The following is a 27,222-nucleotide window of genomic DNA, read 5'->3' on the forward strand; positions in this document are numbered from 1 at the left end:
GATACACTAATGTGGGGCCAGATTTGGAAAGCAAGCCATTGTGTTTGCCACTGTCAGAAGATAAACTGTTTCAAACTGAAAACTGGTGTCCAAGTATAATTTCCAAAAAATTTTAGGTTGTTTCTCTCAAACAAATAGAGAATAAATATGAGCTGATGGCGTTTTTGAAATTCATTGAGGGAACCAGCAGGATGGTAAAGTCTATTTGAAGGATTATGGGAGAGACAGGGTACTTACAGCTATTGGAAGAAAAAAATACTGGGCTAAGATTGTTAAATTAGATACAAAACTGGTTAATGCAGTGTAGGGCAAAGAAATAAAAATTTGAGGTCTTTATCTTTTATGCAGAAATCATTAGCAGTAGACAAATTCACTTCTGGACGAGTTCTTTTGCATTTATGTCAGTTTCCTACATGTTAATATCTGCCCTCACAGAGACATAAAATATCCCAATCCATAGAAACTACTCAAGTTTCTAATTTTCCTAGAAAGATAATCCTTGGTTGCCTGTTAAATACTTAAAACTATTTTTTTTAAGGTTGGAAAAGTAATAAAAACCTGTTGTAGAAAGTTTTAAAAATACTAATTTTTTAGAGAAGAGAGAAAATAACCATGCTCAAAACCACTACCCAGATGCAGCCACTATAAATAGAATTCATATGTTCCCTTACAACTTTTTTTTTTAAATTTCGGCTGTGCTGAGTCTTCATTGCCGTGGGTGAGTTCTCTAGGTGTGGCATTCCAGCTTAGTTGCCACAACCGGGAATAGAACCCGAGTCCCCTGCATTGGAAGAAGGATTCTTAACCACTGGACCAATGGAGAAGTCCCCCCTTTCAACATTTTTCCTAAATATTTTTAACAGTGGAGTAATTAATGTGAAAAAAAAATCAGACTATTTTTTATCTTTTCCTTACTAACAAAAATCATATCCTATCCTATCTATGATTTTAATGTTTCTATAATAATCTGGCCCTTGTTGTATCATGATTCTTTTCACTCCGTTTCCTAATTCATTTCTTTATTATGAACTTTTTCAGAATACAGAATAACGTAGACAGCAATATAATGACCAGTGGTGTAGATCCAACCTAGTTTAAGAGAGAAAATATCACTCATAGAGCTGCCCCTCTCCCCATCAACCCTCCAAATGTCCTCCTGTCCAGATGGAACCACTCTTCTGGGTTTGGTACTTATTTTCATATTTATCTTTATATTTGTAGCTTATCCATAAAGTATTAGGTTGGCCAAAAAGTTCACTTGGGTTTTTTGGTAACATCTTATAGAAAAACCCAAATGAGTTTTTTGGCCAACCCAATTAATGGTATTTTTGCATATTTTCAAACTGTGTACAAATCACATCACAGGTTTTTAAGGTATTAAGGTCCTGCAGCTTGCTCTTTTGTCTCCACCTTGTGTTTGTGGAGAGTGATCCATGTACTTAGAATTCAGTCACTGTTAGTGCTGAATACTGTCTACAACTGTGTTTACCCACTTTCCTCTTGAGACACATTGAGGTTGGTTTCCACTTTTTACTATTACCTCTGTGCTTCTAGGGACATTCTGTACCTACATCTCCCTGTGTACTTGTGTGAGCATTCCTCTGGGTGCATATTGAGGAACTGAGTGCCCATTAGTGGGCCTGCACATCTACCTCCTATGACATTCTACTAAGTCTTTTACATGACTGTACCAATTTATACTCACACCAACAATGCATAGAAGTCTGGTGGCTCTGCATCAGGGATTGGCAAAACTCTGTGAAGGACTGAATAGGAAAGCTTCTTTAAAAATTAATTTATTTGGTTGTGCCAGTCTTAGTTGCAACATGCGAGTTCTTAGTGGCAGCATGTGGGATCTAGTTCCCTAACCAGGGATCAAACCCATATGCTCTGCATTGGGAGCATGGAGTCTTAGCCACTGGACCACCAGGGAAGTCCCCTTAGTAGGAGAGCTTTAAGCCTTGATGAGCTCCATGGTCTCCATCACAGCTACTCAGCTCTGCTGTTGTCACACAAAGTCAGCCATGGACAGTTCAGAAGTGAATGAGCGTGACGATGTTCTAATAAACTTTACTTAAGGACGCTGGAATTTGAAGTTCGTATCATTTTCATGTCCCAAATACAATTCTTTTGATTTTCTTGAACCATTTAAAAATATAAAACACAGTCTTAGCATGTGGGTTATGCAAAACAGACAGCTGGATAGATTTGGAACCTGGTCATAATTTGCCAATCACTGCTTGACATCCTGTCCAAGATCTGGAATTTTAAGATATGTTAAATGTTTCCACTCTACTGAGTATGAAATGACAAATTGTGAATTTAATTTGTACTCCTGATTAGTAGTGAAGTCAAGCATTTTATCGTGTTTATTAGCCATTAGGATTTTCTCTCAATGATTTATCTCTTCATGGGTTTTTTTTTCCCATACTTTATAAGGTTGTGGGTATTTTATTTATTGACTTACAGGAGTTCTTTCTATTTTCTGGCTGGAAATCCTTTGTTGCATGCTTTGTAAATATTCACAGTGTATTGTGGTTACGATTTCACTTTTGAAAGAAATCTTTTGACGAAAAGTTTTCCAATTGAAACTGAATGTATCCAAGTGATACTTACTTGACTGTGGGGAAAAAAAAAAATTCTATTTTTCGTACACATTGAGAATGTGAAAGGTAACCAGAGGGAAGATACCAGGACTTCTCTGGCAGTCCAGTAGTTAAGATGTTGTTTTCCAATGCAGGGGATGAGGGTTTGACCCCTGGTCAGGGAACTAAGATCCCACATGCCTCATGGCCAAAAAACCAGAAGATAAACAACAGAAGCAGTGGTGTAACAAATTCAACAGACTTTAAAAAGGGTCCATGTTAAAAAATAAAAATAAAAAGGAAGGTACCACTTTCTGAGGTGGGAAGAGAGGAAATATTTCTTCATTGGGCGGAAGTAGAATGTTCCTCACTTTTACTCCAGACTCTCTTCAGTCCCACTCATTTCCTTGAAGGGAAACAGTTTTGCAACCTGTAGTTCTCTAGTGAAGACAGTGTCTAAGTGCCGATTCGAACAGGGCTGCCCGAAGGCGTGCATCTGATCTTCATGAAACATGACTTGGCTTTCACAAGTTTGCAGGCTTCTCAATTCCAAGCCAGCTGACGTCTTTCAGAGGAGAAAAAGGCCCTCCCACTTGCGTTAGTTAATTGACTCTGATGGACTCCTCTGGCTGCCTAAGTGGTTCTGGAACAGAGAGCACTGTTGTAATCTGAGGAACTTTCGAAAGTCACCCTGGCCAAGACAGCGCACCCCCCAAGCCAGCGAGGAAAAAGGAAAGCTGTTGCAATGCTGGTCAGCAAAACAAGACTTGGCTGCCCGGAGCTTTGTTACTGAGTTCTTGCTCCTGTGAAGGCCTCTGGAGAGCTGGGCCCACTTGGAGCTGGGCTGCTATGTTTGACAGACGCCTCATGTCTCCTCAAACTAAGTGCCTTCTTTCTGGGGTAAGCTTGTGGGCAGGGAGGCAGGCCAGATGCACGGTGTGGTTGCAGGAAAACAGGGATGTACCGCCTTGTGGAGGAACTCAAGCAAAAATCCCTCGGTGGCTTTACTTTTTCAAAGCTTTTCTTATCTAGCCAGAAATGTTGGCATTCACGGTGTGACTACATCAGTGTCCGTGGAGTGGAAGCCAATAAGACTGGAATTTGGTTGTAAAGAGTGTATCTTAGTGAGATCGATTTAGTATCTGGGGAAAGAGAGAGAGGGAGGCGGAGAAATTTGGTGGAAAGTGAAAATGCTTTTTCCAGCTGTAGGCAGTCACTTGTCGCTTCAGGGACAGCCCAGCCACTGAGCTGTTTCTGAGGCTTTTCTATGTAAATCAGAATAATGTGACATCCTATGTGGTTGCAATTTAAGATTTGATTGCCGTTTGTCACATTAAAAGTTTTTTTTTTTAATTTAATGAAGTTCAAAAATGAGAGTCTAATGTTTAAAATACTTAAGCAGAGAGCTTTACCTCACAAGGATGTGATGTTTGGGTCTTTGGGTTTAGTTTAGAACCTTTAAAGTAAAGAGCGTATTATTACTAGTCCCCTTCCTGGGAAGGCTTTGGGAAAATAAGTAAATAATTCTAGAACCCAAATGTGATTTGTATCATGTAAAATTCATAAGGTTACAGATATCTGTGCAATAGGTCACAAAAATATCATTGTAGAATCAATGAAGTACAGTTTATCGAAAAATTCTTTCCAGGTTACCGCTTTGGTTTCTAATTGTGCCAACCTGTGCTATATTTAATTTCACAGAGGGAAAAAAAAAATACTTGCAAAAAAATACCTGTAGTTTGGAAATCATTTGTTTTGGGTTGGAGCATACAGAAGTGTGGCACAGTAAGATGCTTTGCTTAACCTACTGGATTTCAGTGATCTTTTATTATGCTTCATTTTATTTTTTAAAATTTATTTTAGTGACGGTTTGCAGTGTTATGTTAATTTCTGCTTTAGAGCCAAGCCAGTTGTACACACACACACACACACACACACACACGAGTTATATATATACACACACACAGACACATTCTTTTTCATATGCTTTTCCATTATGGTTTATCACAGGATGCTGAATATAGTTCCCTCTGCTGTACAGTAGGACCTTGTTGTTTATCCATTATATACATATTGTCAAGTCGCTTCAGTTGTGTACAACTCTGTGTGACCCCATAGACAGCAGCCCACCAGGCTCTGCCGTCCCTGGGATTCTCCAGGCAAGAACACTGGAGTGGGTTGCCATTTCCTTCTCCAATGCATGAAAGTGAAAAGGGAAAGTGAAGTCTCTCAGTCGTGTCTGACTCCTAGCGACCCCATGAACTGCAGCCTACCAGGCTCCTCCATCCATGGGATTTTCCAGGCAAGAGTACTTGAGTGGGTTGCCATTGCCTTCTCCTTATATACTTATATGTATATATAAAATGTATTTCACTTGAAATTTTCCAGAGACACAGTTTTCCTTGCTTGTGTTGGCTCTTATTAAACTTTGTACACTTCAGTTATATTTCTTAAGCTCTGACATGGCTGGCAATGTATACACTAATTATAAAGGATTTCTAGGTGTTGGATACTTCACATGTTTTTGAGTTTTTCAAGTGCCACCCACGTTTAATTCAGATTGTTCAATACCTGTTTGTTTTGAAAGACATCTGGAATCTTCATTTTCCATAAACTTGCCTGCTTTTTAAGAACATCATCAGACACTCAGAGCTGCTAAAGTAGTATTTTCTGCTGAGGAATTCTGTTATAAATTCAAAAAATTATAATCTATAACCCAAATTGCCAAGCATCAAAACTGCCAAATCTATTCCACTGATCATTTTGAATATTTTCATCCATGAAATTGGGTGAAAAAAATATTATAGTTTTTAAAATTGGAATGTAAGTCTATGTGATGCTAGAATAATTACTTGAATAATTTATCTGTTAGTTAATTTCATCTCAATCTTGAAGTCTTATGGAGAATCTGCACAAGCATGTTTACCGTTTTAAGATGCCTCCTCTCAAAAAAAAAAAAAAAAAAAAAAGATGCCTCCTCTCTCCCAATCCTAGAGTTTTATTTCCTAATGCCTAGTCACTCCTCATTTTAACTAACACTTGTGTTTGAATAGGGCTGATAAATACATGGATTTTTGTTTTAATGGTTAAAGATTTAAAATAAATCTTTACAAAGACTTCAGAGGATCAAGAGGTATTAACTTCTAGTTATAAAATAAATAAGTCACAGGGATATAATAGCACAGGGAATTTAGTCAATATTTTAAAACTTTGTATGGTGTGTAATATATAAATATATTGAATCACTGTGTTGTACATCTGAAACTAGTATAGTATTTTAAGTCAACTATACTTGAATAAGATCTTCCCAGGTGGCTCAGTGGTAAAGAATCTGCCTACCAAAGCAGAAGACGTGGATTTGATCACTGGGTCAGTAGGATCCCCTGGAGAAGGAAATGGCAATCCACTCCATTATTCTTGCCTGGGAAATCCCATGGACAGAGGAGCCTGGTGCGCTACAGTCCATGGGGTTGCAAAGAGTTGGACATGACTTAGGAACTAAACAAAACTTGAATAAATAAAGATTTTATTCTGTTCCCATTTAACACTTTCATCTAGTCATTCCCAAAGTTCCCCAATGACAGAAACTTCTCTTTCAATTCATATAATAAAATAAATAGGAGAGGACTTTTAAATATATATATGTATATGTATTATAGAGTAATTTTTTAGGATGTTGAATAAGCTCTGTGGCCTTTATTTTTGTTCTAATCAAGTATGATTTCAGTTTTTATATCACTTGTACATTCTGAAGTCACTGCAAACCCTAAATGCATAAAAAAGCACATTTGGAAATTATACATTTAATACTCACCTTGCATTAAAATAAAATGAGTAAACCAATGCAGTTTGGTAGAGGTAACTTTCTCATTGCCAAGGGCAAAAAATATGCCTCTGACTAGTGTTAAGTATTCTTTTTATCTCTTTATGAATTCTGGTATTATTGCATTGTCAGTTTCTTTAACATAATATCCTTTATGACAGCAACATGTGCCATTATTTTTAGACCAAGATAGTCACTCCCTCTGTCTCCTTTCCTTCCTCCGAATAAAAATGATCTCTCCGATTTGTACAGGTCTTTAAATTTTTTAGTTCTGTTACCCGTGATTTCAGCTTTATCTGACTGTGATGAAGAGCAAGTGTTTGGAACTCTGCTCAATACTCTGTAATGACATACATGAGAAAAGAATCTAAAAAAGAGTGGGGATATATATATGTATAAATTATTCACTTTAATGTACACCTGAAACTAATATAACATTGTTCATCAACTCAGCCCCATTGTAACATAAAAATAAATTTAGAAGGATTAAAATGAAAAAGAGCAAATGTTTGTATACAGTGTGAACTGACTTTGGGTACTATAGTATCCCCTTAATAACTCTGTGATGTGGCAAGTTTTTTTTATCTTCTCTGAGCCTTGGTTTCATTATCTGTAAAAAAAAAAAAAAATAGGTATAAAAATATCTGTGTTTCTAGATATTTGTAAGATTTTTTTTTTAATCCCAGGACATACAGACTGTTTAGCATAGCACCTACTGTTATTAAGGGAATGCACATACTCACCTACATTTTCTTCAGTGGCTAATAATAAAAGAATTTAGCTCTGAGATCCCAAACTATGATATCAAGAGAGTCAGCAAGGGAAAGTTATGAGTTGTTTCTTGTTTGCATATTAGAAGAAAGATAGAAAGATCAAAGTAAATAACAACCCTGCGAAATGAGACTCTTAAGTGGATCCAGTACCAGGGAGCTAAGAGGCTAAGTATAAATCCTCCCAAACTACATGCATATATTTGAGTCTATGTATAATATATGTCAACATCTCCTAGCATTGGAAGATTCTCCAAGTGATGCTCAACTTCCAAATGGTTCAATAACCAGAGCTCCTGAATGGAAATAAGCCTATGAGAGTAAAAATATATATTGGAGGATAAATATTCTAAGAAGCCTCATAATTTTTGAACTTTTACTCTATCTTTTTATTTACCTTTATACTGTTAAGCACTTTTGAGGGGGGAAAGGAGCCCTTGTATTCCCATATATTATAAAACTAACAGTGATCTAAGGGTACAGATTTCTGCACCAATTTTCAGATATAATTTGTATTTAAATGGATATATAATGTCAGAAAGTCTTGGAGGCTAGTATTTGTAAGGATTCTTTAAAGCAGCAGTCCTCAGGGACTGCTGAAGGAAACCAGGGACTGGTTTCATGGAAGAGAATTTTTCCGTGGACTTTGGGGGAAGAGGATGCGATGGTTTGGGGTTGATTCTCATAAGGAGCATGCAACCTAGCTCCCTCACATGCACAGTTCACATTAGAGTTTGAGCTCCTATGAGAATCTAATATTCTTGAAGAGATCTCTAGTCTTTCCCATTCTATTGTTTTCCTCTATTTCTTTGCATTGCACTGATTTGTTGCACTGATCTGATAGGAGGCAGAGCTCAGGAGGTAATGTGAGCGATGGGGAGCTCTGTAAATAGAGAGGAGTTTCACTCACTTGTCTGCTGCCCATCTCCTGCTGTGTAGCCTGGTTCCTAACAGGCAAGTACCAGTCCCTGGCCTGGGGTTGGGTCACCTAGAGATGCCAGGATGTTTGATCGCATCTTACCCCCATAAAACAATGTGTGAAAATAAAATTTTCTGCAATCCTAAAGAGATTTGCCACGTTACTTTTATTGTTAAAACTGAAAACCCTTGAAAGAGAGCTTTCCATATCAAAGTAATTAGAAGTTATTAGAATTAAAAAGTAGAAGAAATATTAAAGGAAATGTGCAGAGGAACACACCAAAATGTCACTGCTTTGGTTCAGGTAATTTTCTTCTGGCAAATCACATCCCATTCCTTTTCCACAGGCGTACATACGTTTTAGTTGGAAATGGCAACCCACTCCAGTGTTCTTGCCTGGAGAATCCCAGGAACAGGGGAGCCTGGTGGGCTGCCATCTATGGGGTCACACAAAGTCGGACACGACTGGCGTGACTTAGCAGCAGCAACAGTCCACAGACTGCAGGATTCTGCCTTTTGCCTTCAGCTGTACTTTCTAATCATTTTTGGGATGGGGAGCACTGCACTGGGTCCCATGAGTTTTGTCTAGTTGGAGCACATGTGTCTGTCTAGTTGCAGTGTGCAGCCTAACAGCTTATGGGATCTCAGCTCTCCGACCAGGGATTGAACCCATGTCCCCTGCATTGGAAAGTGGATTCTCAGCCACTGGACCACCAGGGAAGTCCCTGTAATCATTTTAATCACATAATGATGCAGCATTGTGTGGATTTATTAACACCTTAACTCTTCCAAACAGAGTGGTCAATTATTGTTAGTTAATTTTAGTTAATTCCATAATTTCTCTTTTAAAGATAAATAAATCTGTCACACCAATTTTAAGCATATGGTTTTCAGCAAATAACTTATCTGAGATAAATTCTCAGATGTGGAATTATTTGCACAGTGAGTGGGTTTGAATGTTCTTATGTCTCTGGCTATAATCATTCTTTTCAAAATGGTTATATCAACAGTGAAAGCATAATATCATTAATATGCTAATTTTGCCACCATACACCCCACATTAGGTGTTAATAATTGCCCTCAAATGTAAATAATTATATAGCATATCACTTTAATTTCTGTTTAGGAGATTAACTAGCAAAGGTATATATTAATCAGAAATTTGTATATTCTTTGCATCTCTGTGTAAATTATTTTATTAGATTCCCTGTGTTTAGATTGCAGTATCAATTTTATTTGTTACATAGTAAGAGTAGCTCTGTAAGGAATAAACTGTTGGTTTTTCCCTATCCAGTCTCATCTATCAAAATACTTCCTTTCCTAAAAGCTAATCAGATATTTATATAGTGAGACCCTCCTCACATCACTGAAGGATACATTAGTGCCAGGCAATAGGGTATTAATTTGATTAGAAATTGACACTAGGCCAGTCAAAGGATTAAAACTTCATTTTGGAAAGTAGAATACAAAGCTTTTGGCTTTATTCAGATATCTTATTTTGTGCAGCGGTCAAAAACTAGTACACAAATAAGAAAATGACAACATCTGACTCAAGTTGTAGTTCATATGAAAAGTGTGTGCTGTCTCATCTTGAGAGTCATAGATTTTGCATTTAGGACAGCAAGTCTGATAGATGGTCAAGTTGTTGATTTTGTTGACTTACAGAAAAATGCACAACATAAGAGTTGTGAGTTCAGGTTTTATTTGGGGACCTTACTGAGAACTGTAGCCTGGGAAACAGCTTCTCAGTAGCTCTGAGGAAACTACTCTGAATGGATACGGGAGAAGCTGGTTTCTATATGATTTTTGGCTAGAGGATGCAGGCAGTTAAGTATACATGTTGGTAAAAGATTACTTCTGGTCACAAAGAATGGGGATCTCCAGTTAATGACTTTAGCACTTTACTCTGTATGGGAAGATGCAAGAATCTGGGTTCAATAAAATTCTTCCTGAAATATGTGTGTGTTAGTCGATCAGTCGTGTCCGACTCTTTGTGACCCCATGCACTATAGCCCACCAGGCTCCCCTGTTCATGGGGTTTCTCAGGCAAGGATACTGGAGTGGTTTGCCATTTCCTCCTCCAGGGGATCTTCCTGATCGAAGGATCAAATCTGGTCTCTTGCATTCAGGCAGATCCTTTACCATCTGAGCCACCAGGGAATCCACATACATCCAGCTATCTAAGGGGCCTGTTTTTCCAAAGCACATGGAGCCGCCTCCTTTTTCTCAGCACGAGTTCTCAGGGTGCAGCGTCAGGCAGCAGCTGCAGCCGCTAATGTCCTCCGAGAACCGGGAGGTAAGCAGTGCGCTTTGCTTTCTGTGTCCCCTAGGGTTGGAGAACTGGAATTCTCTATACTCTTTCCTGGTAAGGGACATGCCATCATCTTGACCTTAATATTATCTGATGTTCTTTGTGAACCTCACAAACATTACTTACATGTCTTTATACTTTTCTTGAGGTATAGTTGATTTATAATGTATTAATTTCTGCCCTACAACAAAGTGATTCAGCTATACACATGTATACATTGTTTTTTATATTCTTTTCCATTATGGTTTATCCCAGGATATTGAATATAGTTATATAGTTCCCTGTGCTATACAGTAGGACCTTGTTGTTTATCCATTCTATGTATAAAAGCATACATCTACTAACCCCAATCTCCCACTCCATCTTGACGACCTACCTTCGGCAACCCCAAGTCTGTTCTCTGTGTCTGTGAGTCTGTTGGTGTTTCATACCTAGATTCATTTGTGTCATATTTTAAATTCCATATATAAGTGATATCGTATGGTATTTCTTTCTGACTTATTTCACTTAGAATGATAATCTCTAGTTGCATCCCTGTTGCTGCAAATGGCATTGTTTCATTCTTTTTATGGCTGAGTAGTATTCCTTTAAATATATATATATGATACCATATATTCATTCATTCACCTGTTGATGGACATTCAGGTTGTTTCCATTACTTGGCTGTTGTGAATAGTGCTGCTGTGAACATAGGGGTGCATGTATCTTTTTGAATTAGTTTTGTCAGTTGCTCAACCATGTCGTACTACTATGATCCCATGGACCGTAGCCTGCCAGGCTACTTACATGCCTTTAAATCTCGGTCCGATTATGTAGCCGTTTTGTTACCTGTTAGTGGCATTTGAGACATCAGAAAAGAGAAAAATCTGATCCTTTTAATCATATCTAAGATCCTTATTGTGCAAGCAGTATGCAAAATAGATCTGCCACAGTCCAGAAGGTTCCCCACACCTGATACCAGTGCCTCCTTTACAAAGTTAGTGTTGTACGATCCTGGGCCTCCTAATCTTCTTAGTTACTCAAAAACAGAAAATGGCTTTGATTAGAGAATGCAATGGGAAGCTCAGTGGACTGAAATGAGAAGAACAAGATTATTCTTGACGGTAACTCTGGTTTCTTGATTTGGGAGCAGTTGATTTACATCTCTAGGCTCACTTTATCACCTATAAAATTAAAGCCATCATTCTTATCTCTCCATCTGCTCAACATGAGAGCCTCTGACAGCCCATCAGCCGTGGTGCAAAATTCTTAAAGCGTCTCAGAACAGTTGTGTATTAGTTTTGTCTTTCTTTTGAAGCCCTAGCCATTGTCTAAAGAATGTACTTTCAATATCGGTATGTATTCAGTCAAGTATTTTAACCTTGGGTTTTTTTTTTTTTTTGGGGGGGGGGTGCCTTTTTGGGTCTCTCCTATCTTGGTACTAACACAGGTGTTTCCACAGCTTGAAACCTGATGAGCCCAAGATCCTTCCTGGGCTTGAGTTGAGGTTTATGACTGTCTTCATTGCTTAGGTTAATAAGCTTTTATTTGGTTGCTAAGTCGTGTCCGACTCTTCTGCTACCCCATAAACTGTAGCCTGCCAGGTTCCTCTGTCCTATGGGATTTCCCAATCAGGAATACTGGAGTGAATTGCCATTTCCTTCTCCAGGGGATCTTCCTGACCCAGGGATCAAACCCACATCTCTTGAATTGGCAGGCGAATTCTTTACCACTGAGCCACCAAGGAAACCCTAATAATAAGCTTCAGTGTTCACTAAAAATGCATACGTGAGTAGAACTTTTCAAGACCAAGTTCCACATGAGCAAGTTCTGTGCATCCTTCACAACTCTGCTTCCAAGGATTTTACAATAGGATCCATGGTAGACTGTGAATAATTAATGCTAATTTGATGTTTGGGGATTTTTTTTAAAAGAAGTTTGCATATGCACTCAAATATAGCCATATGAAAAAGAAGTAACTTCATGATAGTGACAGAAATATCAATCACATGCAAGTGATGTGTGTTGAGTATGACCCGGGTAAACTTAAACGTGATCTCTATTGTTGGAGAAATTAGTATTTATTCAGATAATGTAACAAGAGAAAAAATATGTATGCCATGTGCAAATACTGAGGAATAAAGAAACATAGATCTCTAGAATATAAATAGCACAGATGTTTAGAGAATTCTCAGGGTAAAAGATTGGTTGAAAATTAAGAAGCTATGGAATTCAGTTCAGCATAACCACCATGGAACAATAAGTTTGTCATCCATCTCTTTAATAGGATTTAACTAAATTATGTATGTTTTTCACTGTAAGCTAGAATATGAAGATCTGAGATGATTATGTAGCTGAAGCTGAGCTCAATAAAAGTTTGTTTTAAAGAGATTTCCAACCTGTTCTGTCTGTTTTGTCGTTCACAGGAAGAGTAGGAATTTACGGCCATTGTGGAAAGTGTGACAGGATTCAGATTTCCCCTGAGAGCCATCACTTGACTGCTTCTACATGACTTTTTAAGAGATGTGATACCATAGCTGGAATGGCTCATTGGTGGAAACACTGAGGGTTGTTTGTTTAAAGAGGCCCAGAAAGGACAGTTGTCAGGGAACGCTGTGTTCATAAGAGATAATAAGAAATAATTTGTGTGAGTGATAAATGTTCCCCATTCCTGATGCACTGTCTGCTCTTGGGTTGAGAAAATATGTATTTTATTTATGTACTTTATTTTTGGTTTGTGTTCGTTACTGCACGCAGGCTTTCTCTAATGGCCGTGCGCGGGACCGCTTTCCACTTGCGGTGTGAGGGCTTCTCCGGGACCGCTTTCCACGTGCGGTGTGAGGGCTTCTCCGGGACCGCTTTCCACTTGCGGTGTGAGGGCTTCTCCTTGCAGTGGTTCCCCTTGTCGAGCGCGGGGTTTAGAGCGCAGGCTCAGTAGTCGTGGCCCATGGGCTATGTTGCTCTGCGGCCTGTGGACTCTTCCCAGGCCAGGGATCAAACCTGTGTCCCCTGCATTGGCAGGCAGATTCCTACCCACTGCTCCGCCAGGGGCGGAAAATATGTATTTGTTTAATTTCTACAGCCAAATGAGAGTACCTGCCTTCCCAGGACTGTTTTTTATTCTAGCAGCATCCTCTTAGCACTCATATTGCCATTAAAGTCAAAAACATTATGCTATGGAAAAGCAGTCAGTCACAAAAGAGCAGTTAACTGTATGCTTTCATTTATACAAGGTACCTGAAATAGATTCATAGAGATACAGAGTGCAAACAGTGGTTGCCAGGAGCTGTGGGAAGTAGAAAATGGGGGGCTAGTGTTTAAGGGGGACAGAGTTTCCATTTGAGATGATGAAAACAGTTCTACAGATGGATGGTTCTGACAGTTGCCTAACAGTGTGAATAGACGTAATGCCACTGAACTGTACATTGAAAAATAGCTAAAATGGCAAATTTTATGTTGTGTCTATTTTCGTACAATTTTTTAAATGCAATTTAGGGACTTCCCTAGTGGTCCAGTGGTTAAGACTTCGCCTTCCAATGCAGGGGGTGTGGGTTCTATCCCTGATTGGGGAGCTAAGATCCCACATGCCCCTGGGCCAAGAAACCAAAACATAAAACAGAAGCAATATTATGAACAAATTCAATTAAGATTTTTTAAATGGTCCCCATCAAAAAACAATCTTTAAAAAAATTTTAAAAACGTGATTTTAAAGAAATTTGTTAGTGTGCATGTATGTTGCGTGAAGTCAAATACTGTCTAGGTATTATCTTATTTAATCTTCATAGCAGCTCAGTGAAGGATACACATAATCATCTCCACAGATGAAGAACCTGAGCACAGCCAGCAATGTCTCAAGTCTAGGGCCATGCAGAGGATAGTGATGTAAACAGAGATCATAGCCCAGTGGTTAGCCTGCTGCACATGTGCACACGCACACCCATACACATGCACGCTATGCACAGCTTCCTTTTTTTTCTCCCTCATATAATTGCACTCTTAAGTGCTCAAGTAGGCAACTACTGTTACCTTCATTTAGGAATAGGGATCCACGTTCTTGGGCTTCTCCTTGACATTTGAGCCTTGAAAGTCCTGTAGCAGGTAAGGTTGCCACCCTCCCCCACCCTCCAGGAGTCAACCAGGCCCTAAAAGCCTTTCCAGCAGCAAAACCCAAGGCCAGTTGCATCCTGGCTTATTAGGCAGAATCCATGAAAATTGCCTAACCGGCTTACTATAAAGATCATCTCAAAATTCACTTGTGTTTCAAAAAACCCTCTCTAAACAAGCCACTTTTTTAACATTTTATTTTGTGTTGGAATATAGCCAATTAACAGTGTTGTGATAGTTTCAGATGAACAGAGAAAGGGCTCAGCCATACATATACATGTATCCATTCTCCCCCAACTCCCCTCTCATCCAGGTTGCCACAGAACATTGAGCAGAGTTGTGTGTGCTATTCCACAGGTCTTTGTTGGTTATCCATTTTAAATAGAGCAGTGTGTACATGTCCATCCCAAACTCCTAACTATCCCTTCCCCCTGGCAACCATAAGTTCATTTTCTAGTTCTATGAGTCTTTCTGTTTTGTAAGTTCATTTGTATCATTTCTTTTTAGGTTCCAGATATAAAGGATACCATACAATATTTCTTCTTCTCTGTCTGACTTACTTCACTCAGTATGATACTCCCTAGATCCATCCTTATTGTTGCAAATGGCATTATTTTGTTCTTTTTAATGGCTGAGTAATATTCCATTGTACATATGTACCACATCTTCTTTATCTATTCCTCTATCAGTGGGCATTTAGGTTGTTTCCATGTCTTTAAACAAGCCACTTTTAATAACATTTTTTTTCCCTATCTTCTAGACTGGTCTATTGAACATTTAAAAAAAAAAAAAAAACTGTTTTCTCCTTATCTTAATGTCCCAGCTACTTTTCAGGGGTTAAAAAAAAAAAAAAAAAAACAGGCACACAGACTCATTCCTATAAAAAAATAAATGTAAAAGCCAAAAAGGATATTTTCATAAAGAATGCATATATACCTTTGTTTCTCTTCCTTTTTTCAATGCTAAAATCTGTATTTCTAACCAAATTTCACTTAAGGTGTTTTTTTGGTTCATTTTTTTTTTCCATCAGCTATAGCAGGGATTGGCAAACTATTTTTTTTTTTCATTTATTTTCATTAGTTGGAGGCCAACCACTCCACAATATTGTAGTGGGTTTTGTTTTGACTTGTTTCTTTTTTTTTTTTCCATTTATTTTTATTAGTTGGAGGCTAATTACTTTACATCATTGCAGTGGTTTTTGTCATACATTGAAATGAATTAGCCATGGATTTACATGTATTCCCCATCCCAGTCCCCCCTCCCACCTCCCTCTCCACCCGATCCCTCTGGGTCTTCCCAGTCCACCAGGCCCGAGCACTTGTCTCATGCACCCAACCTGGGCTGGTGATCTGTTTCACCCTAGATAATATACATGTTTCGATGCTGTTCTCTTGAAACATCCCACCCTCGCCTTCTCCCAGAGTCCACAAGTCTGTTCTATACATCTGAGTCTCTTTTTCTGTTTTGCATATAGGGTTATCGTTACCATCTTTCTAAATTCCATATATATGTGTTAGTATACTGTAATGGTCTTTATCTTTCTGGCTTACTTCGCTCTGTATAATGGGCTCCAGTTTCATCCATCTCATTAGAACTGATTCAAATGAATTCTTTTTAATGGCTGAGTAATATTCCATGGTGTATATGTACCACAGCTTCCTCATCCATTCAGTCTGCTGATGGGCATCTAGGTTGCTTCCATGTCCTGGCTATTATAAACAGTGCTGCGATGAACATTGGGGTGCACGTGTCTCTTTCAGATCTGGTTTCCTCAGTGTGTATGCCCAGAAGTGGGATTGCTGGGTCATATGGCAGTTCTATTTCCAGCTTTTTAAGAAATCTCCACACTGTTTTCCATAGTGGCTGTACTAGTTTGCATTCCCACCAAAAGTGTGAGAGGGTTCCCTTTTCTCCACACCCTCTCCAGCATTTACTGCTTGTAGACTTTTGGATAGCAGCCATCCTGACTGGCAAAAATATGGAACGCCTCACGAATTTGCGTGTCATCCTTGCGCAGGGGCCATGCTAATCTTCTCTGTATTGTTCCAATTTTAGTATATGTGCTGCCAAAGCGAGCACTGACTTGTTTCTTTTGCAATTACTGACTTTGAATCAGGTGTATTCTATACCCCATCATTCTGTTGAATTACAGATTAGAGGACAATTCAGTGATAAAATTAGTTTTATAAAATAAGGAATAAGGTACTTAGACGAACTGAACTGAGTTAGAGATCTTTGCTGATTCTGCTACCTACTAATTGTTGCCTCTTTACATTTCTTTTTTTTTTTTTTTGGCCGCACTGTGGCATGAGGAATCTTCGTTCCCCAACCAGGGATCAAACCTGTGCCCCCTGCAGTGGGAGCATGGATTGTTAAGCACTGGACTGCCAGGGAAGTCCCATCTACCAGTATTTTTTAATTGGGCAAGATGTTGCACTTGAAGGCTACATTCAACGATTTCGGTGTCTTTCAAAATCTTGCTGGGAACACAGGCTATTTCATTGTTCCCATTTTCTACCTTTTTCTTTCTACCATGGAAAACCAGATGGTCCATAGCAGCTGAGAGAAATCATTGCCAACCCAGCATATTTGCATAATTTTCTCTCTGCCCTTAATCTGGAACAAAGGAAACAAAATAACAGGCCACGATAATGAAGTAAATCAAGTTCTTAATTACAGAATTAGGAAACGTTTTAACAGCATTTAAGATTCCCTGCTCATGTTCCTTTCAAAGTCCTCGAGTCCCTTCTAAAATGTGATTTCCATTCCAAGGTTTTTCCTAATGAGTTCATCAATTCAGCAAGGCAGAATGCTGACAGTTTTTCACAAACCTGAGAAAAATAATTATGACATTTAAGATACAGAAATAGACACGCAGAAGTTCAGATCCTCGCCCCTCTTGATGCTTTCTCAGGGCCAGTTCAGTTTCTCCTAATAAGGCGTTTGACCTGCTTGCCAAGCTCTGACAGATGATATTTCTTACAGGTCTGCTCTTTCAGCATATTCAGTGCAAGGCCTGAGCTGAACAAGGCTAGATGAGCCTTATTCACTGAAGGGGAATTCAGCCTAAAAGGACATTTTAGCACCCAAGTCAGCTCATTAGACTTCATTCTTACTCTTAGGAAAGATAATGCCTCTTTATTTGGAATGCATGTGTTCCTTCCAGTGGCGAGAAGCGAGGTGACTTTTAAATATCATGTCCCATTACAGGGCTCCTCTGTAGGGAAGCAGGGAAAACATGGCATCTGGGGCTGTTAATTCTTAACAACACCAGGAGGATGTAATTGCTTTATCACAGGGGACCATGAAGATAGCACATGTCAACACCATACAAATGCTCTTAGGTTATGGAATCTGGTCAGTGACTCACGTTATCGTGGACACGTACTGAAATAGACAACAGTCGGATTGATAAATTGTGAAAGAGAAGCCAGTAACAGTCAGCAAATGATAAGCAAGTACATGGTTTAAACCATTAAAAACATTCCTGGCGTTTCATTTATCAGAGCTCTTACTTGGGTTTGCTCCCTGCTTGTTGCTTTGAAAGAGTTTCTCTTAATTATACTCGTCATTATTTTCTAAGTGAAAGTGAAAGTTGCTCAGTCGTGTCTGACTGTTTGCAACCCATGGACTATACAGCCCATGGGATTCTCCAGGCCAGAATACTGGAGTGGGTAGCCTTTCCCTTCTCCAGGTGATCTTCCCAACCCAGGGATTGAACCAGGGTCTCCTGCATTGCAGGCAGATTCTTTACCAACTGAGCTATCAGGGAAGCCCAAGTATGTACTTAATTGTCATATGAATGACAAGGGAAACCAAGGCTTAATCACAGACCTGTGTTTCACGTCAGAGAGGAACCATTTCTTCATATCATTTCATAGCTATTTTTTAAGGTAGGGTGTTTACATGTAAGATTTAACAGCATTTGAAGTGACTGGCTAGTATATTGGATTTTCTCATCTTCTGAGCAGAGAGGAACATGTCCATTTGTATCAGTAAAATCTATGAATGGAATATAAGAATGGGGGCATATTGTTCTCTTTTTAAAATTTTGTAATTTAAAAAAATTTATTATTTATTTGGCTGCATTGGGTCTTTAGTTGCATCATGCAGAAGTCTTTCACTGTGGCACAAGGACTGTCTAGTGTCAGCGTGTGGGCTTATTTGCCCTGTGGCATGTGGTGGCTCAGTGCCCTGACCAGTGATCAAACCCATGTCCCTTGCATTGCCAGGTTGGTTCTTAACCACTGGACCACCTGAGGGCATATTTTGAATCTTATCAAACGTAGGATGTCATCTCTAGTAAAGCTGTAAATTACAGTAATACATTAAAAAAGGTTATTTTTCTTATTTATGAAATGTCTTAAGATAGTCTGTAGCAGGAAAATGTGATCTGTTCAGTAAGAAAAAAATAATGAAAGAGAAAAATCTTCTTATAATTTTTTTTAGAGAAATATGAGTCCTCAACAGTAATATGGCTGACACTTTGATTCTGGATGATCTTACATTTTAAAAATAACATTGGACTTCAAAAATTTTATGATTCTGTAGGAAACCTCTATTTTCATGTACTTAGAAAAATCTTTTGTTAAGGGCATGATGCTTCTTAGCTCTTTTTCACTCAATAATTTTATGCTTGAACTGTGTAAGCATTTCTTTTCTTGACAGTTGACTGATCTGTGTTGATTCAGTACTAGGTCCACATAAAAGTAAAATGAACTGCAAAGACATCAAAAACTAATTGAAGGGAAAAGAAAGCAAATGCTTCATGAGAGAGCATGTACTATTCCAGGGATTATGAACTATTGACATTTGTTTTTGAGAGTATGAATTTAGATTTCCAGCCTAGTCTTTAAAAAAATTCCCTTGTACTGCTCTGTGGGAGTTGATGGTTTTACATTAATCATATCTATCTTAGACTGTCTGTTTAGTCTATTCACTCTGACAACAACCATTATCTATTTCTTTGCCCAAAGGCGTGATCATGAAATATTACGAGCAAAGTTTTATTCCTACAGTAAACAATAAATCTTCCCAGTCATTGGTCAAACTGTCAGTATCCCTGTTAATATTTTGAAAGCTTTTGATATTTATTAATACCAGCAAGTGGCTGGTCACTTGATGAGAACTTGATTAGGATTAGGGTAGAATTTATGTTTCTTTTTAAAAAAATGGAATAGGCCTTAATTAGATGAGTGACATTGAACACATTCCCCAGTGTCTCTGACAGTCAGTTGCCTCCTCTTTGCAACAAGAAATAATACAAGCCTTCTTGACCTCAAAAATCAAATATATGTGAAAATCTTGAATATAGTAAAGCACAAACTTCCTGCCTGGAAATTTGACCTCTCTTGGGAACAGTTCCTTCGATAAAGTCCCATGAGAACTTCCACTGTGCCTGGTCCCAACCCACAGTTCACCCTCTGCCCCTTCTGTCCCTCCACCACTTTTTAAAAAATAATTTTATTTATTTTTGGCTGTGCTGGATTTTTGTAGCTTTGCGCGGGCTTTCTCTAGTTGCAGGGAACAGAAGCTCCTCTCTAGTTGTGATGGCGCAGGCTTCTCATTGCAGTGGCTTCTCTTGTGAAGCACAGGCTCTAGAGCATGGGCTTCGGTGGTTGGAGCACGCACGCTCAATAGTTGCAGCTCTCGGACTCCAGAGCAGACTCAGCGTTTGTGGCGCTTGGGCCTAGTTACTCCAAGGCATGTGGAACCTTGTCTGACCAGGGATTGAACTCTTGTCCCCTGCATTGGCAGGCTGATTTTTATCCTCTGTGCCACCAGGGAAGTACTCCCTCCATCACTTTGCTGTGTCCTTGAACAGGCCAAAAAGCTGGAGAAAGAGTCCTAAGGAGACAAAAATGGCGATGCCACCAAGATGGTTATAATGGGGCCTGAAGAGAGCAGCAGAGTATAAGTGAGCAGGCAGTTGGGTTGGGTGCTATGCTGTGCTTCGTTGCCCAGTCGTGTCCACTGTCAGCAATATTTGTATTTTGCTGATGCTGTTCATGTTTGTTTGTTTGTTTTGCAGTTAGGACCCTGGAGAAAAGGAGGCCATCTTTAGAACTGTCTCAGGACACAGTGGGGCCAAAGGCCCAAGAGCAGAAGAATGAATGGGGTACTTAGGAGAAGTAAGTGGATGCAAACAAGAGGAGAAAGCTTCTCTCATTCTAAACCTAAGTTAACTCTCTACATAGTCTATGGTGGATTGACAGGGGTTCAGAGAATGAAAACATAACACAACCCATTAGAACGCCGTGTGCTTTCTCTCTTCAGAAGTCATTTCTGAAGGGAAGATCTTACCATGTATCATGGTGCTTAACATGATACTTCTAACACCTCATGGGAGTCTCCCAATTTTGGGGTTCTAGAAAAAGGAATTTCCTTTTGTAAATCTTACTTGTAGGTTTTCATTTCTAGGTATGAATCTCCTTAGAAAAGTCAGAGTCGTGTCCTCTTCAGTCGTGTCTGACTCTGTCATCCTATGGGCTGTGTAGCCCACCAGGCTCCTCTGTCCATGGGTTTCATCAGGCAAGAGTATTAGAGTAAATTGCTGTTTCCTTCTCCAGGGGATCTTCCTGACCCAGGGATTGTACCCCGTGTCTCTTATGTCTCCTGCGTTGGCAGATGGGTTCTTTACCACTAGCGCCACCTGGGAAGCTCTTAGAAAAGTCATTGGTTGTTTGGTTTTGGTTTTTTTTTTTTGACTTTTTAAAAACCAGAGTTTCCATATGTCACTCACCATTGGGTGTTAATTTTACATATAATTTGTTCTCGGGATAAGTGGTATCACACGAATGATTGAGAAAATCCAGGCGACATTTATTCAAGTGTGATTTAATTTCTTTTTATACTACGGCAGAGGCTCTGCTCAAGCCAAGCACTCTAGTTATAATCAGAGTATCTGGTGTGAACCCCACTGATGAGGCTCCCTAAGTTTGATCTGATTTTTTTTCTTTTTCCTGAAAAGAAATATTTGGGAGGGGGGAGTGTTAATAACTCATTAAACCTCTGGCCACCTTTTCCTTTTTTTCACTTGTAGATTGTTTGGAGATCTACTTTGCTGGCATAACCTATGACTAAAATTGCCAGTCCCCTTTAAGAAGCCGCCTCCCTTGACCCCCGAAAGTAGATGTCAGTTTCAAATGATGTTTGGACATGATTACAACTCATGTTCTTCTTTTTTTTTAATTTATTTTTAATTGAAGGATAATAGCTTTACAATGTTGTGTTGGTTTCTGCCATGCAACAACATGAATCAGCCATGAGTATTCTTACATCCCCTCCCTCTTGAATCTCTCTCCCATCCCCTGCCATCCCACCTCATCACAGAGCACTGAGCTGAGCTCCCGGTATGTTTCAGTGCTACTTCATATTCTTAAGCTGGCGTGTTTCATGGCCAAAACTCTTGAATTTTAAATATTATTCTCTGAACTCTTCTGATGTGAAGATGATTTTTATGCTTTCTGCCATTGTGAGTGGCACTTAAGAGCCCAAGGTTGTAAAATTTGAGTCTCCAGCACAAAAGGCAAACTAAACTCTTCTGTATCCAAAGTGAGCCATCAGTTCTGAAACAGGGTCTAATGCTGGGACTAACAGCATCCCAGGAGCATGAAGTAGCACAATGCTATTGCAGGATAGGCACTCGGGAAAGATTTATTACGTTAATAAATTGATGGTGAGTCAACCCTGGAAGAATAAGGGAATGAAAATCGAAATGTCTTTGACATCTGCTCTTCAAACAACCTCAGAAGTAGGTGATATATGTTTTTTCTGTTGTATCAAGAAGGAAACTAAAGCTCAAAGACTTTGGTTTTTTAAACATATATTTACAGTGTGTTTATGATTAGTTATTTATCCCTAAGAGAGTAATGGGAAATGAGTCTGTATTTCCATTTTACAGATAGGGAAACTGAGGTGCAGAAGTTTTAAGTGATGGCTTTGGTATGGAGCTAAGATATGAAGGGGCAGGGTAGGACTCAAGGAAGCCGACTTCAGAGATCATCCCCTTGAACTACAGGCATCTCAGATCTCAGGACAGGGCCCTGCTGGGTACAGAGCTAGCATATAACAGAATAAAGTTGTCAGATTTCAAAACCCACATTGTTTCCACTTTCCTTGTTTAAAACCCAGTGAATGCTCTACTGGTTGTAGTAAGGAGCCATGAATGTCTTCTAATCATCAAAGCCAAGGGCTGTTGTCCACCATCCTCACACTTCTTCTTCCTTTTCAGCCTCAAGCTCATTCTCTTTCATCAGGTTCTGTTTTTTCTTGCCTTCTTCTCTGAGAATGACTTCTGTCTCTTGGTTGGCTTTTCCCCTGTGGACTTAAAAAGTATTCACAACCTAAAAGTTAAGAGTTATGTTTCACTCGGTGGGAATTTTTAGAACTTCAAGCCCAGGAGACAACATCTTAAGTAACCCTGAGAGAACTGCTCCCAGAAAGTAAGGGGAAGGAACCACTTTATAATATAAGTTTTGCAACAAAGGGTAGATAGTTGGAACATCACAAGATTATTGTTACTTAAAGAAAATCACATATTCCAAGTTAAGAAATTTAGCACTTTTCTGTGCCTGGGAAATGAAATTAAAAGACGCTTGCTCCTTGAAAGAAAAGCTATTACAAACCTAGACAGCATATTAAAAAACAGAGACATCACTTTGCCAACAGAGGTCCATATAGTCAAAGCTATGGTTTTTCCAGTAGTCATGGATGTGAAAGTTGGACCATCAAGAAAGCTGAATGTTGAAGAAGTCACACAGTTTTCAAACTGTAGTGTTGGAAAAGACTCTTGAGAGTCCTTTGGACAGCAGGGTGATCAAACTAATCAATCTCAAAGGAAATCAACCCTGAATAGGAAGGGCTGATGCTGAAACTCCAATACTTTGGCCACCTGATGCAAAGAGACGACTCATTGGAAAAGACCCTGATGCTGGGAAAGATTGAAGGCAGGAGGAGGGGACGACAGAGGATGAGATGGTTGGAAGGCATCACCATCTCAATAGACATGAGTTTGAGCAAACTCTGAGAGGTAGTGAAGTACAGGGAAGCCTGGCGTGCTGCAATCCATGGGGTCAGAAAGAGTCGGACCCCACTGAGCAGCTGAACAACAATAGCAACGAGGCATGGGAAAATGCAGGAGTCTGGGCGGACTGAAATCATTCCTTTGATATGCACCTCAGCTGTCTGGGGCCAGTATCTTGTGTTTTTACATCCTGAGTTCCCTCAGGCCTCACTGTAGGGTGTGGCTGCCATCTGATGGCTGCTGGATGGCTGGTATTCTTTTCCTCCCTGAGTTTCCTCTGATTCCAGCTCACGTTGGAGCGCTATAATTGCTGATGTCTGTGACATTGTTGTTTACTGACATGGCAGGAAATACCCCATTTCTCACCCCACATCTACTAAAAGGGAATGCTCTCTGTCTCTTGTACTCCCTGGATTCAACCATCACCTTTACATAGCCAACCTTGAATAAAACTTAAAAAAAAAAAAAATCCATAAGTGCAGTGGCTTGTTCTACATCCCACCATGGTTGCTCCACCACTGCTGTTATGCTTGAAGTAAAATTCTTAATTGTTCTTTTCCAATAACCTCCCCTGAGTGCAAGAAGTATAAGCTTAGGAACCATCCCAGACCAACTCAATTTCTAACATCTGTATTATTGTCATTGCATATGTATACAAGTCTAGGTCAGCTTCATTAATAGTGAATGGTCAGTTTTTCTGATTGATGGTTGTTCACCTAATGATTTAAGTCTCTTTTAAGTGTTGTTTTCAATATCCATCCAAGTATCCTTTTCTCTTTAGCCATCTTTTTTACTTGGAAGGACTTAAAGATGTTTGTTTTAAAAAAAGAAAATTTCAGCTTAATTTGTATTTCAGAATAATAATGATCCATTTAGCACTGTGAGTATTTTTGTCTTGAACAACTATTTAAAAGATGTTTCTCTGAAGACCTTTTCTTCCAAATGTTTTGTTTGTAGTAATAAATACTTGTAAAATACATGAAACTTTGACTAGTTTTATCTAATTATTCCTTTATATTGTGTGATGACTGTTTCCTCCTTGTTTCTTTTCCTGTAAGTGATTATATGAAGGTTCACTTTAGAGCCTTAACACAGAAGTAGCTTAGGGGAATTGATTTTAAATTCTTTTTTAATTTTTTAAATTAATTTTTATTGAATTATAGTTGCTTTTCAGTGTGGTGTAAGTTTCTGCTATACAGCAAAGTATATTGGCTATAAGTTTATTTAAATCCACTCTTTTTTGGATTTCCTTCCCAATTAGGTCACCACAGAGTGCTGAGTAGAGTTCCTTGTGCTATATAGTAGGTTCTTAATAGTTATCTATTTTATACATAGTATCAAGAGTGTATATATGTCAATCCTAATCTCTCAATTCATCCCACCCTCCTTCCTCCCCCTGGCATCCATGCTTTTGATATAGCCACTGTGGAGAACAGTGTGGAAGTTCCTTAGAAAACTAAAAATAGAACTACCATATGACCCAGCAGTCCTACTCCTGGGCATATACCCAGAGAAAACCATGATTCAAAAAGATACATGCACCCCAGTGTTCATTGCAGCACTATTTATAATAGACAAGACATGGAAGAAGCCAAAATCCTTTTTTTAAATTGAGATATATTTGACATATAACTTGACATTAGTTTCAGGTATACAGCATAGCAGATACATACAGATATATTATGAAATGACTACCAAGATAAGTCTAGTTAATGTCCATCACCACAGTTTTTTTTTCCTTGTGATGAGAATTTTTAAGATCTACTTTTAAGAACTTTTAAGATCAATAGGTGAAGACATGGGTGAAGGTGGTCAAAAGGTACAAACTTCTAGTTATAAAGTATCTAAATCCTAGGTATGTAATATCTATCACAGTAACTAGAGTTAATCACACTGTATTATATATTTGAAAATTGCTAAGAAAATAGATCTTAAAATCCTTTAAATGGAATAAACAAAAATAATAACCTGTGAGGTAATAGATTTTAAAGTCCATAGAAATAATCCACAAAAATATTACTATAGTGTGTAGCATTGTTAAATGTTGCTAAAATATGGCTAATGAGAGCAGAATCCTCTTTGTTAAGTGAGTTCATAAACTAGGTGCTGATTGGTTTTGCCAGTGAAGAAAACGCGGCTGATCTGAGTTGACCACTTATCCCGTTTCTTGTTCACATTCACACAGCACTCCTCTCCTCCATCTGGTTGATTGATTGACTGACTGACTGATTGGTTACTACCCAGCAAGTCTACTCACTTAAGAATATCTTGTACCTAGTTCTGTTGATCAGCCAAGCTTGGGACTCTCCACCTGCAGGCAGGCTGGCCCCTTGATCACAGCCCAGCCAGGGGGAGCCTGGCATTAGCCAGGCATTGTGCTCCTTGGAAGGAAATCAGCAGTGTGGCCATCACCCAGTGCCCCTTGCTGCTGATTGCACAGCTAAGAATAAAGAATTTGTTTATGTTACAAATTTTACCTAGATGTTGATTCTATGAGAGGTCAGTGCTAGGCTTCGTTCAATGTTCCAAGGCTTTCTGGCTCTTGGTGCAAGATTAAAGGAAGAAAAATTCCAATACAAATTTCCAGTTAAAAAAAGGCAAGATATATATATGTATGTATGTATGTATGCATGTATGTATGTATGTATGTATGTATGTATGTATCTTGTGCCAGTAACCGTAGCTCTCTTCTTAGGCCTGGTTCAAATCCTCTTCCTTCTTGAGATCTTCTTTGTTCCCTGTGGAGGCCCATCTTCTGGTGCTGAGTTCTGCCTGTCTGGCTAGTCATTTGCTGACATGTTCCCATCTCAGATTGTCAGTAGGTGTGTAGTCTCTGAAGCCTATATATGAGCCTGAGTACTACTAATACTATTAATAGTAAGTTCTAGTCATACAGTGTTTAAGAGCATCCTTTTTTAAAAGATGTAACTAAACAGGCAGCATGATATAGCAGCTCAATTATCTGAACTAGAAAGTCTGATTTCATATCCTGGTTTTATGTACTCCTAGTACCTATGTGACTTTGGCTATGCTACCTAAAACCTCTGAATATCCCTTCTGTTTTTTTTGCTGGAATAATAAGCATAATAATACCAACAAAAAATTTTGGTTTAAGAACAAGGAAACAGTTTTGGGGATGCACATTCTATATCATAAGCTGCTGTAAAATTAATTAATAAAAATATCTATTAATGCTGTTTGAAATAAAGTGGCCTTCAATGCAGTTAATTCTTCTGCTTTCTCTTTTTCTTTCAACATCCTCAGCCTACTTTTTCCTCTCCTACTGCTCTACATACTGTTCCCTGTGACCCACATCTTTTTCCCGTGTGTCTGCCTGTTTTTATTGCTTCCTCTCTCTCTCTTCCTTCTTTTCCAATTTGCCTCTTCCTGTCAAATCCCATTTCACATGCAGCCTCCTTCTTCCTTTGCCTTCTCCTCCACATCATCGGCTTCCTCCTGCCCGCTCCTTCCTCTCCCTCCCTTCCTCTTCCCTCTCCCTTATCCTCCTCCTTCTCCCCCATCCTCCTCCCTTCTCCCTCTCCTTCTTCTTCCTCTTCCTCTTTTTCAGCTTTCTTTCTTGCTCTAATAGGGTTTAAAATTGACCAGAGATAAAAGAATTCACATAAATTCCAGTTCAGATCAGTTCAGTTGTTCAATCATGTCCAACTCTTTGTGACCCCATGGACTGCAGCACGCCAGGCTTCCCT

At 39.0% G+C, this 27,222-nt stretch overlaps 1 protein-coding gene and 1 non-coding gene across 7 annotated transcripts in view; one reads left to right on the forward strand and one right to left on the reverse strand.

Moving 5' to 3' along the window:
* CACNB2 (calcium voltage-gated channel auxiliary subunit beta 2) overlaps positions 1–27,222 on the forward strand; it is a 409,499-nt gene that overhangs the window by 207,700 nt on the left and 174,577 nt on the right. Inside the window, exon 1 of one of the 6 annotated variants that reach the window (XM_020876310.2) lies at positions 3,213–3,485. The exons of the other annotated variants lie outside the window; for them this stretch is intronic. Coding sequence (XP_020731969.1) covers positions 3,435–3,485 — 51 coding nt within the window. The 5' untranslated portion in view covers positions 3,213–3,434. Of the gene's footprint in view, positions 1–3,212; positions 3,486–27,222 lie in introns of those variants that run through there. 6 annotated transcript variants of the gene reach the window in all.
* On the reverse strand, positions 16,463–16,569 carry LOC139036881 (U6 spliceosomal RNA). Its single transcript, XR_011489735.1, has one exon. It is a non-coding gene; the product is annotated as a U6 spliceosomal RNA (small nuclear RNA).

Source organism: Odocoileus virginianus, chromosome 9 (assembly GCF_023699985.2).
Source record: "Odocoileus virginianus isolate 20LAN1187 ecotype Illinois chromosome 9, Ovbor_1.2, whole genome shotgun sequence".
NCBI classification, from domain to species: Eukaryota; Metazoa; Chordata; class Mammalia; order Artiodactyla; family Cervidae; genus Odocoileus; species Odocoileus virginianus.